The 15,830-nt window shown below is 41.2% G+C and overlaps 2 protein-coding genes across 2 annotated transcripts; both read right to left on the reverse strand.

The window, feature by feature from the left end:
• Window positions 1-297: 297 nt before the first annotated feature.
• Window positions 298-3,983, reverse strand: LOC144703597 (elongation factor 2). The gene is made up of 4 exons (XM_078575798.1): window positions 3,886-3,983; window positions 3,274-3,324; window positions 3,092-3,179; window positions 298-2,909 (listed from the first exon to the last, which is right to left on the reverse strand). Exons 2-4 carry the CDS (start codon window positions 3,274-3,276, stop codon window positions 469-471), a joined length of 2,532 nt encoding a protein of 843 aa, XP_078431924.1. The 5' UTR covers window positions 3,277-3,324; window positions 3,886-3,983; the 3' UTR covers window positions 298-468.
• Window positions 3,984-12,056: 8,073 nt separating this feature from the next.
• LYK3 (protein kinase family protein / peptidoglycan-binding LysM domain-containing protein) lies at window positions 12,057-15,504 on the reverse strand. The gene is made up of 11 exons (XM_078575799.1): window positions 14,490-15,504; window positions 14,331-14,408; window positions 13,943-14,245; window positions 13,709-13,854; window positions 13,548-13,637; window positions 13,361-13,466; window positions 13,139-13,290; window positions 12,960-13,057; window positions 12,735-12,882; window positions 12,548-12,655; window positions 12,057-12,488 (listed from the first exon to the last, which is right to left on the reverse strand). The coding sequence occupies exons 1-11, from the start codon at window positions 15,220-15,222 to the stop codon at window positions 12,324-12,326; spliced, it is 2,127 nt and encodes a 708-aa protein (XP_078431925.1). The 5' UTR covers window positions 15,223-15,504; the 3' UTR covers window positions 12,057-12,323.
• Between the last annotated feature and the right edge of the window lie 326 nt (window positions 15,505-15,830).

Raw genomic sequence — 15,830 nt, forward strand, 5'->3', positions numbered from 1 at the left:
CCAAAAATGCCCAGAGAATCGCCAAGCAGTGTAGTTTCTTATACAGAAATGCCCAGATATGTTCCTGCCTTCAATCCCAGTGTTGATATCTTCGTCTATTTTGTTCAACTCACTCGGTTTCATGTTATATTCGATTCTCATGGAGAAAGCCCGTAAATAATATCACAGCAAGTCGACGGGCAAGCAACGAACATGGCGGTGTAAGAGGCGATGAAGGACCATCGGCTCGCCATGTTCAAACCCAGCGCAGACTTAAATAATTTGATCATTCCGTGAAGTTTAAAGAAGACACAAGTATAAAAAAAAAACAGAAAGGAAAATGGGAAAGTCAACAATCTACTTCAGGCGAGTAGTCCCCCATCACAGAAGCAAACGGATATGGGCAGAGTCTCAAGCAAACACAGGAAAAGCGATCACGAGCAAGAAAATAACGAAGAGGAGACAAAAAGAAGGCAAGGAAGCTCACGCTTACAGCTTGTCCTCGTACTCGGAGAGCGGGGTGATCTGCTCCTTGAGACCCTTGCGCTTGCGGATGTCGGCGACAATGGTGGCAGCCTGCGAGCCGGCCTCAAGGGGGTCTGCCGACAACATGTCCCAGTGGTCGAAGACACACTGCGGGAAGGCTTGGCCGGAGGTCGCGGCACGGAGCGCCGTCGAGAACCCGAAGGACATGATAACCGGCAGGTAGGCCTTGATGTTGTAGAGCGGCGTGCCGGGGCGCTGCATTTCCTCGAACACATGACCTCTCTTCTGGTTGAGCACACCGTAGATGCCGCCGAGGGCCTGCTCCGGCGCCTGGATTTCGACGAGGTAGACGGGCTCCAATAGGCGGGGCTTGGCGGTGAGCTGCGAGGCGTAGATGACACGGCGAGCGGTGGGAATGACCTGGCCGCCGCCACGGTGGATGGCGTCGGCGTGGAGCACCACGTCGCAGACCTCAAAGCAGATGCCTCGCATGTTCTCTTCGGCGATGGCTCCCTCCTTGGACGCCCACTGGAATCCGGCCACCACCGAGTCCTTGATTTCGTTCAGGTACTGGACTCCCTTACACATGTCGACGACCATGTTGGGGCCGGTGGTCTCGGGGCCAAAGCACCAGATCTTCTTGGCCAGGTCCTTGTCCCAGCCGAACTCCTCCGCCAGGATCTTGGACCGGACCTTGGGGTCGTCCCTCGGGCCGATGCGGCCATCGTCGATGGCCTCCGCCAGCCCGTCCTCCATGGGCCGCGCCTCCATGTACAGCCTGTTGTGCTTGTTGGGGGACTTGCTCATCACCACCCTGCATGACTTCTCCAGCACAGTCTCCCTGAACGAGACGACGGGGTCAGAGACGATGATCTCTGCGCCACCCATGAAATCCTCTTGCAAGTCTTTGAGACAGATCTCCAGGTGCAGCTCTCCGGCACCGGCGACGATGTGCTCGCCCGACTCCTCCATGGTGCAGACCACCATAGGGTCAGACTTGGCCAGCCGCTTCAGACCCTCCACCAGCTTGGGCAGGTCAGACGCAATCTTGCACTTGACCGCCACACGGACCACAGGCGAGACGGAGAACTTCATGGCTCGGATCGGGTGCGCATCCACCTCGGTCTCGTTGGTCAGGGTGGCGTTCTTGGTGATGAACTGGTCCAGACCCACCATGGCCACGGTGTTCCCGCAAGGCACGTCTTCCACGGACTCCTGCCTCTTGCCCATCCAGATGACCGTCCTCTGCACGCTCTTCACGTACAGGTCCTTCTTCTGCCCCGGCACGTAGTTGGGTCCCATGATTCTAACCTTCATGCCCGTGGACACCCTTCCGGCGAAGACACGACCGAAGGCGAAGAACCGACCCTTGTCGGAGGCAGGAATCATCTTCGAGACGTAGAGCATCAGCGGGCCGTTGGGGTCACAGTTCCTGATGGCATTGGCGTAGATGTCGTCCAGCGGACCTTCGTACAGGTTCTCCACACGGTACTTCTGGGCCTGGGCCGGGGAAGGAAGGTGAAAGATCATCATCTCAAGAAGAGCCTCGCTGGCGGGCAGCCACGTCTGCATGACACGCTTCATCAACGCCTTGCCCATCAGTTCCTTCTCCTCCGACTTCATGGTCACATTGAGCTTCTGGAGCATGGGCCACAGCTTGTCCTTCTGATCTGCCATACAGATGGCAATGATCTGCTTGATGGGCTCGTAGCAGAACTGAACGAAACCCCTCTTGCAAGTCTCAGAGCCGGTGTTCTTGGTGGTCCACTTCCTGGTCTTGGGGTCGAAGTAGTTCTCTCCCCAGAGCCTCTCCATCATCTTGCTCTCGTCCACGCCGAACTTAGCCGCGTACATCTTGGCAAAGTTGGTCAGCGTGAAGGCCCATCCGTGCAGACCGGCAGAGAAGGCAACAGTCCCCTTCTCAGGGTAAACTTGCACGTCTCCGAGAAGGGCATCCTCGTAAGTGGCCATGATCACGTTGGCGCTTTCAATGACACGCTGGAAGGTCCGGTAAGCATCTTCACCTTCGACCTGAAGCTCCAAGAAGCATCGGTCCATCTTGTTCACAGTCAGAACGGGCCTGATCCTCTCTCCCAGAGCCTGTCGTAGCACTGTCTCAGTCTGGACGCACACTCCTTCGATACAGTCCACCACCACGAGAGCTCCATCGGTGATACGCAGCGCAGCTGTGACCTCGGATGAGAAGTCAACGTGCCCGGGAGAGTCGATGAGGTTGATCAAATACTCGTTTCCGGATCTATCTCCCTTGAAGTTCTTCAAAGATTCATCGTTCATCTCATAGTAGAGAGAGATTCCAGTGGACTTGATTGTAATACCACGCTCAGCTTCGTCCTGGCGGGTATCAGTCATTCTCACGTCTCCGGCGACTTCTTGGGCGATAATACCCGCGGCAGCCACGAGAGAATCAGTGAGAGTAGACTTGCCTGTGGACAGATAACACATTAATAGAGTTTCAACCAACAGATCTTTTCAATGCTCGTCTAAACAAACTAATATTCAACTTTTAAAACTGACGGGGCAGCAAAGTACTGTCTCCTCCGACTGGGTGAGTCGACCATTAGAAAGCAAAACTTGAACGAAATAATCAAGTTAGAGTTGAAATTACCGTGGTCGACATGAGCAATAACGGACATATTCCTGATATTATGTTTCATGTCCATGATCCTGCGAAGTCCTTCTGCCGTAAACTTCACCTGTAAGGGCAAGATACAAGAGGGAGAACGTGTCAATACTCGATGATTTGCACGGCCCGCAGTTAATCCAAGAACCTCAATTAATTGATCCTACCATTTTCGCTAGGTTGACTGGTCACTCGCAATATAAATTTTCTCCTGCGTCCTGCGAAGAAAAGTTTAACAATTATACGCTCACTCGGAACGAGAAAGATGATGCATTATTAAAATTGATACGTCCGGATCCGTCAACAAAAAAACTCGACGATTGGTTACTAAGTAGACGAAAGCCAATACACAGTCCAAAAAATGCGGTGAGAAAATCAATCAGTACCTACACCACGGGTAATTGAAACTCTATGACAAATTTTAATCAAAACATCAAGAAAAAAGACCAGAAAAAAACACCGAATTCCATTTGTCAGTAATAGGAATCATCCGGAGACGCGAAAAAAATAAAAAAGGGCAGAACTTTTGACAACCAATCGCACAGCGGACTACGTCAAGAAAACTGATGCGAGAAACAACACAAAAAACGAGATCTGAGTTAGCGGCATCTGAAGAAAAGAAGTCGAAGATTCAAAACAGATGCAATTGATAAGAAAAAAAAACTAAATCTAATGAAAGATCCGAGAAAATCGGCCAATCCTACTGACAAATCAAAGAACAGAACACGAGTATAACGAGACGGATCAGGAAGCCCCGAGACCTAGGGTTTACGCCTCACCTTGCAGGAAACGGCGGCACAGAGCAACTACGCGGTTCCTGCGATGAGTAATCGCGAAGAAATATATAGCATTGAGAAGTCGGTCATCTACTTCGCGGAACAGGATAATCTTTCGAGTTTACATCATATTGAAGAAAATCTTGGGGCTTTCTGTACCTTCAATTGATGGGACAAGTTTAGTACCTGCGGTTCATTGTATTAGGAGCGATGGGCCTAATGGGCTAGACTTTCGTGATCTGCTTCATCCGGAAGATTAACTTTATTGGAAAGATAGTTTGGTCTTTGACCAATTAAATATTATTGATATTTGCCGGCAAGTATATACCATGCAGATGCGTTTGGACAAAATAGTGTGATTTCTAATAAAACTACAGGACTCGCCGATAGTGTTTTTGCGGTAGATAAGGTAAACGAGTGAACTTTTATTTATCTTTTGAAGAATCACAGCGTAAGCATAATGTCACAGAACTTAATTGTAGTGTCTTACAGGCTAATCTGAATAAGAAATTATGCGATGGTATGTCTACCTCGTATCCCAACAAGGATTCATCAAACAAAATTATTGGGGTATTTTATGTGTATCGAAACCATATGTAAAGACAGCAGTTGTTGCTCAAATTTGATAAAGCTTATAAATATTCTTCATGACCGTAGACTCCAAAAAAAGTGTTAGTCCAAGGTTACATACACATTGATATAATTTCCCAGAGATAAAGTCGTGAGGATGATTTTTATGCAAACATCGAGAAAAAGACAATCTTAATTTTTATGGTTGAATGACTCACAACATACTTGTGAGTGGCTTTTTGCCCTGCTTTGAATAGGACTCATTTCACGGTCTCGATCAAGGTAGTATATATTTTTTAAATACATCATATACATTAGACGACAGAAGACCAAGGAAAATGTTTTAGATAAAAAAAGAACTTTTTAAAAACATCATCTTCTTTGCAACGTGATATATCTAATCGTCGACAGGACTGAAGCAGTTATCTTTGACAAATTATCGTAAATGTCTCATTTGGGTCCATTATTGCCTTCCAAGAGCGAAGGAGTGACATTCAGATCTAGACTCGTGGATCCAATCCAAACCCATAACATATGATCAACGTAGGAAGATGTAATGCATGCACTTTGAAGGACTGTGTTTGTGGCATTTCATTAATTTTATGAATAAAATAACTGTATAAGTCATAAACATAAATATAAAAATATTTTTAGATTTAAATTATAATTTTTCATATATTTTGATATTTCTATGGAATTTTCTATGTCATAGATTTATTTAAATTATGATTTTCCATATTTTAATATTTATGTGAAATTTATGACATTAAATTCATAAATAAAATAATTCTATGATTCAGAAACATAATATTAAATTCACTTAAATATTAATTTTTTTACTTTTTCAACTCTTTCTAAAATATTGTGTTGCGCTGGAAATCTCTGCACATATTAGATAAGATAGAAAATCAGATGAAAGAGAAAATTGGATAGCTCAGATTGCTATAATTTCAACTAACAAATATGAATATCAATAGCGAGTGTTGGGCTGAATATTGAGTATAGTTTTACCCATACACCATCTCAGATCCATAAATAGTCCTTTATGTACTTGTAAACAAAGCACCCAATAAATTTTGTTCCTAATTATGATTAGTTGAGAGATTTGTTCATTTGAAATCTTGTTAGGACTCATGTCATAAAATCTTAAAATCCCAAAAATTCAATAGTGAACGAGGAATTCAGCCCGAGTTATGCCACGAGTCTCAAAAATATGGATAAACAAAGTCTTGCATTCAAGAGTGATGGAATGACAATCAGATGAGGACTTGTATAGAGATAACACAACTTGGCCATTGGGCAAGACTCGTGACGAGGTTTGTGTGATCTAAATCTTTTGTTTACTCACGTCATTGTCCCTTTTCGTAGGTTATCAACACCAGAAATCTAGGTCTTCACCATCCCACACATCTCCACCAACTCCACTGCTCATTGACATGTATCTACCTTATCTTTGTCACCACCATCAACGGTAAATCTGCACTGCTTGCCCAGATCCATCGTTCGTTACCACCTATCCACTGCCAGGTATGCCACATCTAGCAGAGGTGTTTCATTCACCTACTCCACTCCACTAAGGAAACCTCAATCAAGTTTGCCTGGCGCTGCCAATGCGCGGGTTAAGGTATTTTATTAAAATTGATTACAATTTCTGAATAGGAAATTCTTAAAACCCCAAAAACCTAATATACAAATTTGGATATATTAAGATATTTGGGATAAATATTTTATTTGCTTCAGTGGTTATCTTGAATTTAAATTACATATTTTGTTAAATTAGATAATGGTAATTCCTAAAATAAATATAAAATTCTAAAAATAGTAATTAAAGCTAAATTTCAATTGTTCAAAACTTGCTTCATAAGGATTCAACCATTGTTTGCCTTGCGCTAACAAGGAAAATTATAAAAAAATTTCAGAAACCATAACCCTTAAATTACATTTCTAACCCTACTTTACGGTTCATCAGATAGCAGAAATGATGAAAAAGTAAAACATAAGGTTAAACGAGTCATCGATGAACTCTGGTTTATATAACAAATTTTATATTATGGAGTAGGGGCAGAAAGATTGGGAGTAATGTATCAAAAAAGTTATTAAATATTTGATAAATTTGAAATATAACATATTTTCCTAATAATTTTTAGAAATAAAATATAGAAAATGCAATGAGAATCACTAAAGATAATTTTCATCTGATTTTTATGATATTCGGAGTGTTTGAATTTTTTAGTATCAAATTCAACAAAATAAAGAATTAGACCTCTTTTCGTGCTCTTACAGCACCAAACACAGGTTGGGGGCAGTTGAATTTTCTGTGGTAATGGCTGGAAATGAACAGATTCATGGGAGTGGTGCTGGATCATTCGAGCTTGGGTTGCACAGATCACGTGGCAGAAGTAGTCATTACAACATTGGTTGTAGCTACTGATTCCGTGTAATCAATTATGATGCATTTTTCATGCAGCTATTATCACAGTTGGTGATGATAGTTGTGGGTGGAGGGGAAGTGACGACGAGCTACAGAGCACAAGCGGTGGATGCAAAATGACGTGCAACAACTTTCAATTGACACATAATCGGCTAGTGATAGAACTTTTTAGGGAGGTTTTTTGTTGGTTAACACGGATATAGTTTGTCTAATGGAAGGATTCAGGAATTTGAAGTAATCTCATGATGTCCAAGGAGGAAGATGACACAAACTTTCGTTTAATGCCAAACATAGAGCAAGTGGTCTAACACTTCAGAATCCACGATCAACCTCTTAAAACTCTTAAAAACACTATTTTAACATTAATGGGTCATATGAAGACATCTAAGCAACCACTTATATTTTGAAATATGAAGTTAAATAGTAGATAGAAAGGGCAAATATATTTAATATGCTCGTTGAATGTTCTAGATCTAAGTCAAAATGATGACCATGGATTGGAGGACTAGGATAAATCAATATAATGCCAAAACATACTTAGTTTGATAACCCTAAATTTATTAACTTTTATATTCAAATTACGATCAGATTCACATAGAGCGGTGTCAATGGACTTGGTCACAATATTCTAATATGCGCTTGATTTTGGATACAAATCATAATTTTTTAGCCTTGGGCTTCTTCCACTGGTTCAGTCAAGACATGGGTATTTTCCCTCCCATTTATCTAATGCATTTAATTAGAATCACTCAATTCATTTCATTCAAAAAAATTCCAAGAAAGCAGAGAGACTTTCTGCTTGAGCTCAAGTCGAGTGAGGTTGATCTCAAAGGTTTAATGAATAAAAAAATAATGAAATTTAAGTCTCAAGTGGTTATTTAAATTAATGTAACTACTTAGTAATAACTAATAATGTGTGTTTCTTGTGGACTTTACATCAGTACACATGGAAAACAATATACATTGATGCACATATTGATTTGAGACTCTCATTAGACATTTTATTTTAGGACTAGCCATCAAATTTTGAAAACTGAAAATGTTGGGTAGGTAATATTAAGTCAGTTACAGGGTTTTAGTTTTGAATGGGTTGAGGGATAAACAAAGTCAGCATGGATCACTGGTCTATAGGGAGATATGGAGGCAAGAGCTGGGTTTTAGGAGATGTGGCCTGGGTGTCCTTGTAAGACCAAGTCCTTGGACAAGTGTGTGGCCATGCTTAGTTTGATCCTGTAGGCACTTATGGGGAAATGTGTATAAATATGTGCAAGTTATTTTGTTGAACGCATGTTGTGTGCATCCTGTGGTTCATTTCTCTCTCAAAGTGTGTTTTGTTTCTCTTTCTTCTTATTTTATTTGTTTCTACGAGCAAGTTTCTAGAGAGAGAGATCTAGATCCCAACAGTAGATTACCTGCACAATAAAATATTTTGATATTGAGGATAATAAAAGTTGGAGGAGCTTCGTGCTTCATCTTTTCAATTCTGCATGAAACTAATGAATTAACATTTCCTAAATTAAGCACGATAAAGTTTCCCACATATTTGAAAAGGCATAAAAAATATCCTGGTATATTTTATAACAATCAATGAAGTAACTACAAAGTGGTCTACTGAGAGTAAACAAATAATGATTTCTGAAACAATTAATATTGATAAATTGTAAACAACCTAGGTAATGAATATTCATAGGTTAATCAGATATATTAAATCAGAAAATATTGTGGATAGTTTTTACACACTTTTATTTTTGTTGGATATGTTCCCAAGAAAAAAATAAAGGATGATGTTGACATTTTTACTTATCATACAATCACATAAGCTTGTTCACTCACTAACAATATTTTATTTATATCATGATGTAAATAAAAATATAGGTAAAAAACTATTGTTTCAGAATTCATTTTATTGACCTTTTTACATGGTTTTATGTCTGATCACTCCATATTTGATGTAAATCCCTTGCCAGTGATTGTCATCTGCAACAGTCTGGATAGGAGATAAATAGTGAAGGTATGTGGTGCATGGTAATGCAAGTTGGCATATGGTGAAAATGAGCATTAGGATTGAATATGTGAGGATGGAAGTATCGTGGGATGCCAAGATTGAACGAGTAATTCCCAAAATTTAAGGAATGATTTGGATAACTGACATGTTGCAGGTGGTAGTTAAGACAAACGAGGATTGGTTGCAGTATAAAAGGGAATCAATGTTTATGATGAATATATATTTTGTCTAAACCAAGTAAATTCAATAATTGAATTCTCATTTCATCATTCTCTACTAGTCATGCATTAAGGGAGTGCAAGGTCTTTTAATATGATTAACGATCCAAAATGACTAGTGAATCAAGATAAATGAAAAAAAGAACTTTTCAACCCAAAAATGAACGATGATCTAATAACCCAACACCAGGTTAAATACACAAACGATCGACACATAGAATTAGTCTCTTTGAGCCACATAGATGTCTAAACTCTAGAAAAATCATTGTGATCCTCAATATGTCAATTATTCTCGTTGTCTTCTGACATATTGTCTATAGAGATGTATGAAGAGCTTCTCACCATTCATTATATGAAAGATAGCGACAACACTCAAGGAAAAAACAATAAAAAAGAGGTGATGTTGGGAAACTCTCATGGATATTTTTTAATAATTAGCTTTTTTCCCTTGATAATTAACTGTAACAGTATCATTAAAAGCCTAAATTTAAAATATATCCTCCAACATCTACTAAATATTGGGTGTATGACCATCTAAGAACATATACCAATCTGTCTAATAACTCTAAACCCCTTGCCCCCCCCCACCCCCAATACTATTTATTAGATCAACTTATTTATTAAATATATCTAATACATATATAATCCAATCAATAACTTGAGTTGAACACGCATGAGACACTATGATACGCCACACTTTATACATTGTGAAAAAGTAATCTAATTTTTATTTCATGGAACCTTTTTTTCATCAGTTGACACATATATAATCCTTCATCAGCTTGATATTCCTAGGATACTGGTTAACCTAGCTAAAACTGTTGTATTAGGAAATCACTATAGAACTATTTCTCTTATATTTATACTACACCAGACAATGATTTAATTGGATCATCTTCATTGAGTTCGTATCATCTAATATGGAGGATGGAAGATGCCTTCTTTCGACTCCATCATCTCTGTAGACTTTTAGATGAGTATGATCCATTTATTCTGCATCAAAATGCTGTAATTTTAGCCAAAAGGGGAACATATAATTTCCTATTCGCAGTATTACATAATCACAAACTTGATAAAATAGTCCCCACCCCATTTGATGTTTTGATTGAAATACTCATAATTAATATTTTATTTAGAGATAGTATTATTGCTTAGTTCAATGATCTCCGACACTCTATATGACCGTTTGTAAACTTGTAAGTAAAGATTCACATATCGTAATCATAATACACAAACCTATCCACAAGAGGTCTTTAGTGTCATGGGTTTGAATATCACTTACACAAGAGTGACATGAAACATCCTGAATAATAACTAGGTAGAAAACCATCCAAGGATTCATACGGATCAGTTCAACGAACTATATACCCAATGTGACCCATTGTGTTTCCTAAATGTCTTGAGACTATGGGCCACAGGAACAACCATTTTTGTCATATGAGGGGGAGAAGATAATACTTATCTGATATTATGATGTATTTATCAAATGTCCGAAGAATAAACATGTTTAGAATACATGTTCAATGGCAAGGGATCACTAGATCATGATCTCATCATAGTTCGCTAACTATTGCATATGTTCATGTACTTCATTATAAACATCACATATGAATAAAAATGAAAATAATTTACTTTAATAAACTTAAATGAGACATAAGTGCTATAGGGTTACATGCCATATAGTTCCATTAGGGATGGCTTGTGTAGATCCTCACTTTGATAGTTGCAATAGAATAAAAGTGGCGAAAAAAACTAAAGAGATAAATGTAGAATAAGACAAAAAAATCAACATTATACTAGTCGGTATAATTAAAGTTCATCGACCTCGCTTTCAGATACCATTGATTTAGTACAAATATATATATGAGGCATCTCACAATTAATGATAAGAGACATTTTCTTATGAGTTTATACGCATTCTCTTACACTACATAGTTACTGACTTCATAAATTACACCCTTGCACGTAGAGTTGAAGTATGCGGGACGGATCTCCAAACTCTCTCATCAGGGTAGGCATGGGGTGAAAAGATACGTGAGGTGGAGGTTCATACATTAATATTGAATGTGATCCCTGTTTCATCATCAACAAGATAGATATTTTCCCCTACTCATTTAATATCACAAATGAATCGTCGCATTTATATCAAAAGAGAATATATGTGGCCTTTACCATCACAGTACTACTTCTGCCAAATGATTTAAAAATACAACTGTGAAAATGTAGTCGATCAATATATCTCTTCTCGAACCTTCAATCGTCATCATGTAGAATATTATTTTGCTGAGTTTTCTTATCAAGTTTTTAATTTTTATACTTTTCATATTTAAATCCATTAGATTAATTAAAATAACAAATGTTATCATTCCATTTGTATCACACATACAGTTTAACATCAGCCAGTTATTCTAAGATAGTTGTTTTAGAATAATCAAGCACTAACTGATAAAAATTATATAAAATTGGATATTTCTACAATTTAGTTTTGATTTTGAGAACAACTTGATGTAGGAATTGAGGAAAAGAGAAAACTGTATTCAATGATTGAAGAAAGGCCTAAATCTGCTAAGGCCAAGAAGCCGCTCTGGAGAGTAAATATTTTTTCTTTCCGGAATCAGAAAAGAGGGTGGCCGGATGTACCAGTTAAGTCAGGCTAAGTGGCAGGGGGGCTATGCCACGATCTCATTATTTCCACTGAATGAGGCAAAGAGAGCAAATTACTAGTTTTCCTTTACCGATTCCATACATGTAATTTCAATTTAAATCCGATTTAATTCAAAGCCAAATACCATTTTCTTTTCCCTACTTTCTCCACAAGAGGGTGATCTCCTTATTCAGATAAGCACTTCTTTTTTCAAAGGAATCCTTCAAAGGGAGCATAATTGCCACTGCGTAGCAACCCAAGAACAAGGAGAGGGTGAGGAGGATTTCTGTGTAATCTCCTCTCATAGTCAGCAAACACCATCTTATGGCGACTTCTTTATTCTCTACCCAAAAAAGGGAAGGATTTTGTCATGACACTCAAACCCAGATGAAAACACGCCAAATAAAGATAAAAAAATCGAGGGGCACTGCTCCTGTCCTTGTCCCGTGTAAAGAAGGGACAAGGCCTACGCTTCTGGACTATACATTTTCCCCAAGAAAGATAAATTCTGTCGTACCTGACGACCAGGGGAAGAGGAAGATGAACAAAGTCGAAGCCGTGTCAGTCAGCGGTTTATCTTCCTTGAACAAGTCCGCTGAACACCTGGCTATTCCCTGCCAGGATGGCTTCCCACTCTATGGAAGACAGTAGAATGTGAGATAGCGATATCACCACCTGCTTCATGTCCGGCCGTAAAATGGGGTCTTCATCCACGCACTGCTTGGCCAGCATCGCCATCTGGTAAATAAGGTTTTAGACAGACGCTTCAGAGCAAATAAAGAAAGAAAAAATCTCACCTTGAAAACACAGTCGTGTGGGTAGAGGTCCATCAAATTAGGATCGATAAATCTTTTAAAGCCGGACATGTTCATGGAACTTGGAGTGTTCCGAAGAGCTGCCAACATCTGTCGGACATACATTGTATTTCAAATTAAATTGAGAAGATTTACAAGACGAAATACAATGAGGGGGCATATAACTCACCACTGATACCAGAGATCGTTTATCGGCATTACTTAAGACGACCCCATCTGATCTAATTATCGCCTCCTTCCCAGATATCAGCTCGAACAGAACAACCCCAAAAGCATACACATCACTCTTTGTGGTGGCCCGACCATCTCGCCAGTATCTGAAAATTTCAAGATCATATGACATAAAATCCAATTGACGAAGCTTAAAATGGTGAAATATTACAGGTCTCCTTACTCTGGCGCCAAGTATCCAAAGGTGCCCACCACCCTTGTCGCAGACGCCTCCACTTCTCCTGCTTTTCCGATAAGCTTTGACAACCCAAAGTCCGAAATCTGCGCAAAACAACACTCCATTCAGCTTCATCTATCAAATTTATAATTGAAACAGAGTGGGCGTTCCAGAAAGATACAAACTTTGGCTCTAAACGAAGCATCCAGTAGAATATTGCTCGTCTTGATATCACGGTGAACATAGTGCATTTTTGTGTGCTCGTGGATGTACTCCAGGCCCTTGGCAGCGTCAACAGCGATCTGCACCCTCGCGATCCACGATAAGGACGTGTAGCCTGCCACAGAGGGATGATCAAGCCTTTTTGATTTGAGAAATCCGGAAGAACAGAGGGGGATGATCGTTACCTTTCGCATGCGGATCATGCAAATGATTTCTCAGGGAGCCCTTCTGAGCGTATTCGTAGACAAGGAACAGTTCGTCGCCGGTCGCAGCGTAGCCGATTAACTCTACCTTGAAAAATTAAAGAAAAAACATGAGCTAAGAGATTGGACGAGGAGATTTATTTATGACTTGATTCGACGGGGGGATCACCAGACTGGCATGATGAACTTTGCATAGAACCTTCATCTCCGCCGTGAACTCTTTTGTTTTGGTGGCTGACATTCTCTTGATCGCGACCTCCTGTTCATGCCCGTTATATCAGAAGCAAATTCGATTGGAAAACAAATTGGAAAGAAGGTTAAGCTAAGCACCTGTTCTTGAAGAACGCCATGGTACACAGAGCCGTACGTGCCATGTCCGAGTAGATTTGCCTCGGAGAAACCGTTCGTCGAAGCAATTATCTCTTGATAAGAGAATACCACCGGTTTCTCCATTTCAAAAGGATCACCCGCCATCCCTACAATTGAATAAACGAGAATTCTTCAGAGCTCACCTCAATTCAAATGGCTAATTGGGGGAGATTAGCGACCCTAATGGCGTTTTACCGTCTCTAATGACATCAATATGGTCGCTGCGAGCATCCCCGGGCGTTGCCCTCCACCCACTGGTAATGAAGCAGGGACATGTCAGCCAGGAACAAAAGGAACTTGTTTTCCTCGTCTCGATTGATTTCTGGGACCGGCGCTCGTCGGATTCTTCTCTGCGGGTTCTAGAGAAGCACTTGCATATTCCCGGAGATCTCAACGAAAGAAACACGATAAACAAAAGGAGAATCAGGAAAAGGGCCGCGCCCAAGCTCCCAATCAACCACCCAGAAGGAAATTTCGACCGACTATGCCCTTGCTCATCTGAACCCACAAAAAAGAAACATCATTTCGCAAAACCCACATCAAAAAATCACAAAAACCCATCATTTACTCGATCAATGAATACCAGAGGAGGAGGAAGCAGAGGGCGCCGGAGCAGCGGCAGGCGGGGCTACCTCTTCCAAAGCGTAAGGCTCTCCCGGGACTGAAATAAAAAAATAAAAAAAGAAAAAAAACCCTTAAACCTGTTTCCATGGAAATGCCAAGTCTTCGACGAAAACTGAACCTGAGTTGAGAGGAATGTAGTAGACTTCTCCGACGACAGTATCATTCGGGTTAACGATTCCATTGGCGGATTCTAAGCTGCTCATACTAACTCCAAACTGGCTCGCCAGCGATCCGATCGTCTCGCCTTCATCGAGCACGTAAGTCATAAGATAGTTCCACAGCCCGCTAGAACAGCCGCAGAGCAAACGCAAAGGCAACACCGTTCCAGATCTCACCCAGTGAGAAGAATTAGAGATCAACGCCAACGGCCCGTACGCTTCGGACACCATTGGATAGACCAGACCCGGCGCTCTGACTGTAAACGTCGTGCTGGTCAGATAATTCTTGCTCGGACTCTGGCAAGAACAGTTCTTCCGGATGAAGAACTGCTTCGGAGAACTGGCGTTGTCCACGGTCACATCACCCGGGAACACATCGAACATGCTGAGTATCAGAGAAAGATTCAAGTTTGGGCGAGATTTGATGGCCAGGAACGATGTGCACAGGCGAGTAGTGTCCGAGCAATTCAGCGGGGTTGAGAATGCGGCCAAGGGGATCGCGAAGATGAACAGCAGAAGCCCCAGTAGCATCACCGAGCTCAAATCCGCCATTTTCATGGGTCGAGCTCGAGCAAGAACATCCGCACCTGAAGGACAAGCGAAGAACAGCGAGAAGAACAGAGATTTCCCGGTCGAGATTGAGCTCAGTCGAGATCCCCAAAGCAACAATCCTAGCGCGGGAAAGAATCTCATCCGCTAATCTTCCATCGCACGGACCCTCTTTCTCCAACCTCAATCCGCTGACAGCGAGCAACAGGTGGAGAGCAGATTCAGTCTGTTCTACAGTGGGCAATCGAGCTCTCGACAGCTGGCCAAACTGCTGACCGATCTTGTCCGTCTGTTTCTTGCTTTCCCGTGAGGATTGAGATCCACTAACGAGCGAAGTTTCGCCTTTCCCTCTCGCTCTACGATTGCCGACTCGTTAAGCTTCTTCCCCAAATCGCCATTAATGAACTGGGGCCACAGAAATCAATTCTTCCACTCTTCCAGTCTGGAGCTCTATTTTGGCCGGGACGATCGATATTATACTCGCGGAGTGCGCGATGATAGCGAGTCTCGCCATTGGCGATTTCTTCGGAGCGGTCCTGATCGGATAGGGTTTTCATATTCGATCCATTGATCATTCGCCGTTCCTCTTCCATCTAATCAACAGAAAACAACTCGGAAAGGATAAAGACTTACCGCTGATCGCGATCTGGTGGGTATTAAATAATCGATCGATTGAGCAATGATCATTAGAAAACAACTCAGAGAGAATGGGACTTGCCATTGATCTTGATCAGACGGGGATTATATATTCG

The sequence above is a fragment of the Wolffia australiana genome, chromosome 5, assembly GCF_029677425.1.
Source record: "Wolffia australiana isolate 7733 chromosome 5, ASM2967742v1".
In the NCBI taxonomy this organism is placed as follows: domain Eukaryota; kingdom Viridiplantae; phylum Streptophyta; class Magnoliopsida; order Alismatales; family Araceae; genus Wolffia; species Wolffia australiana.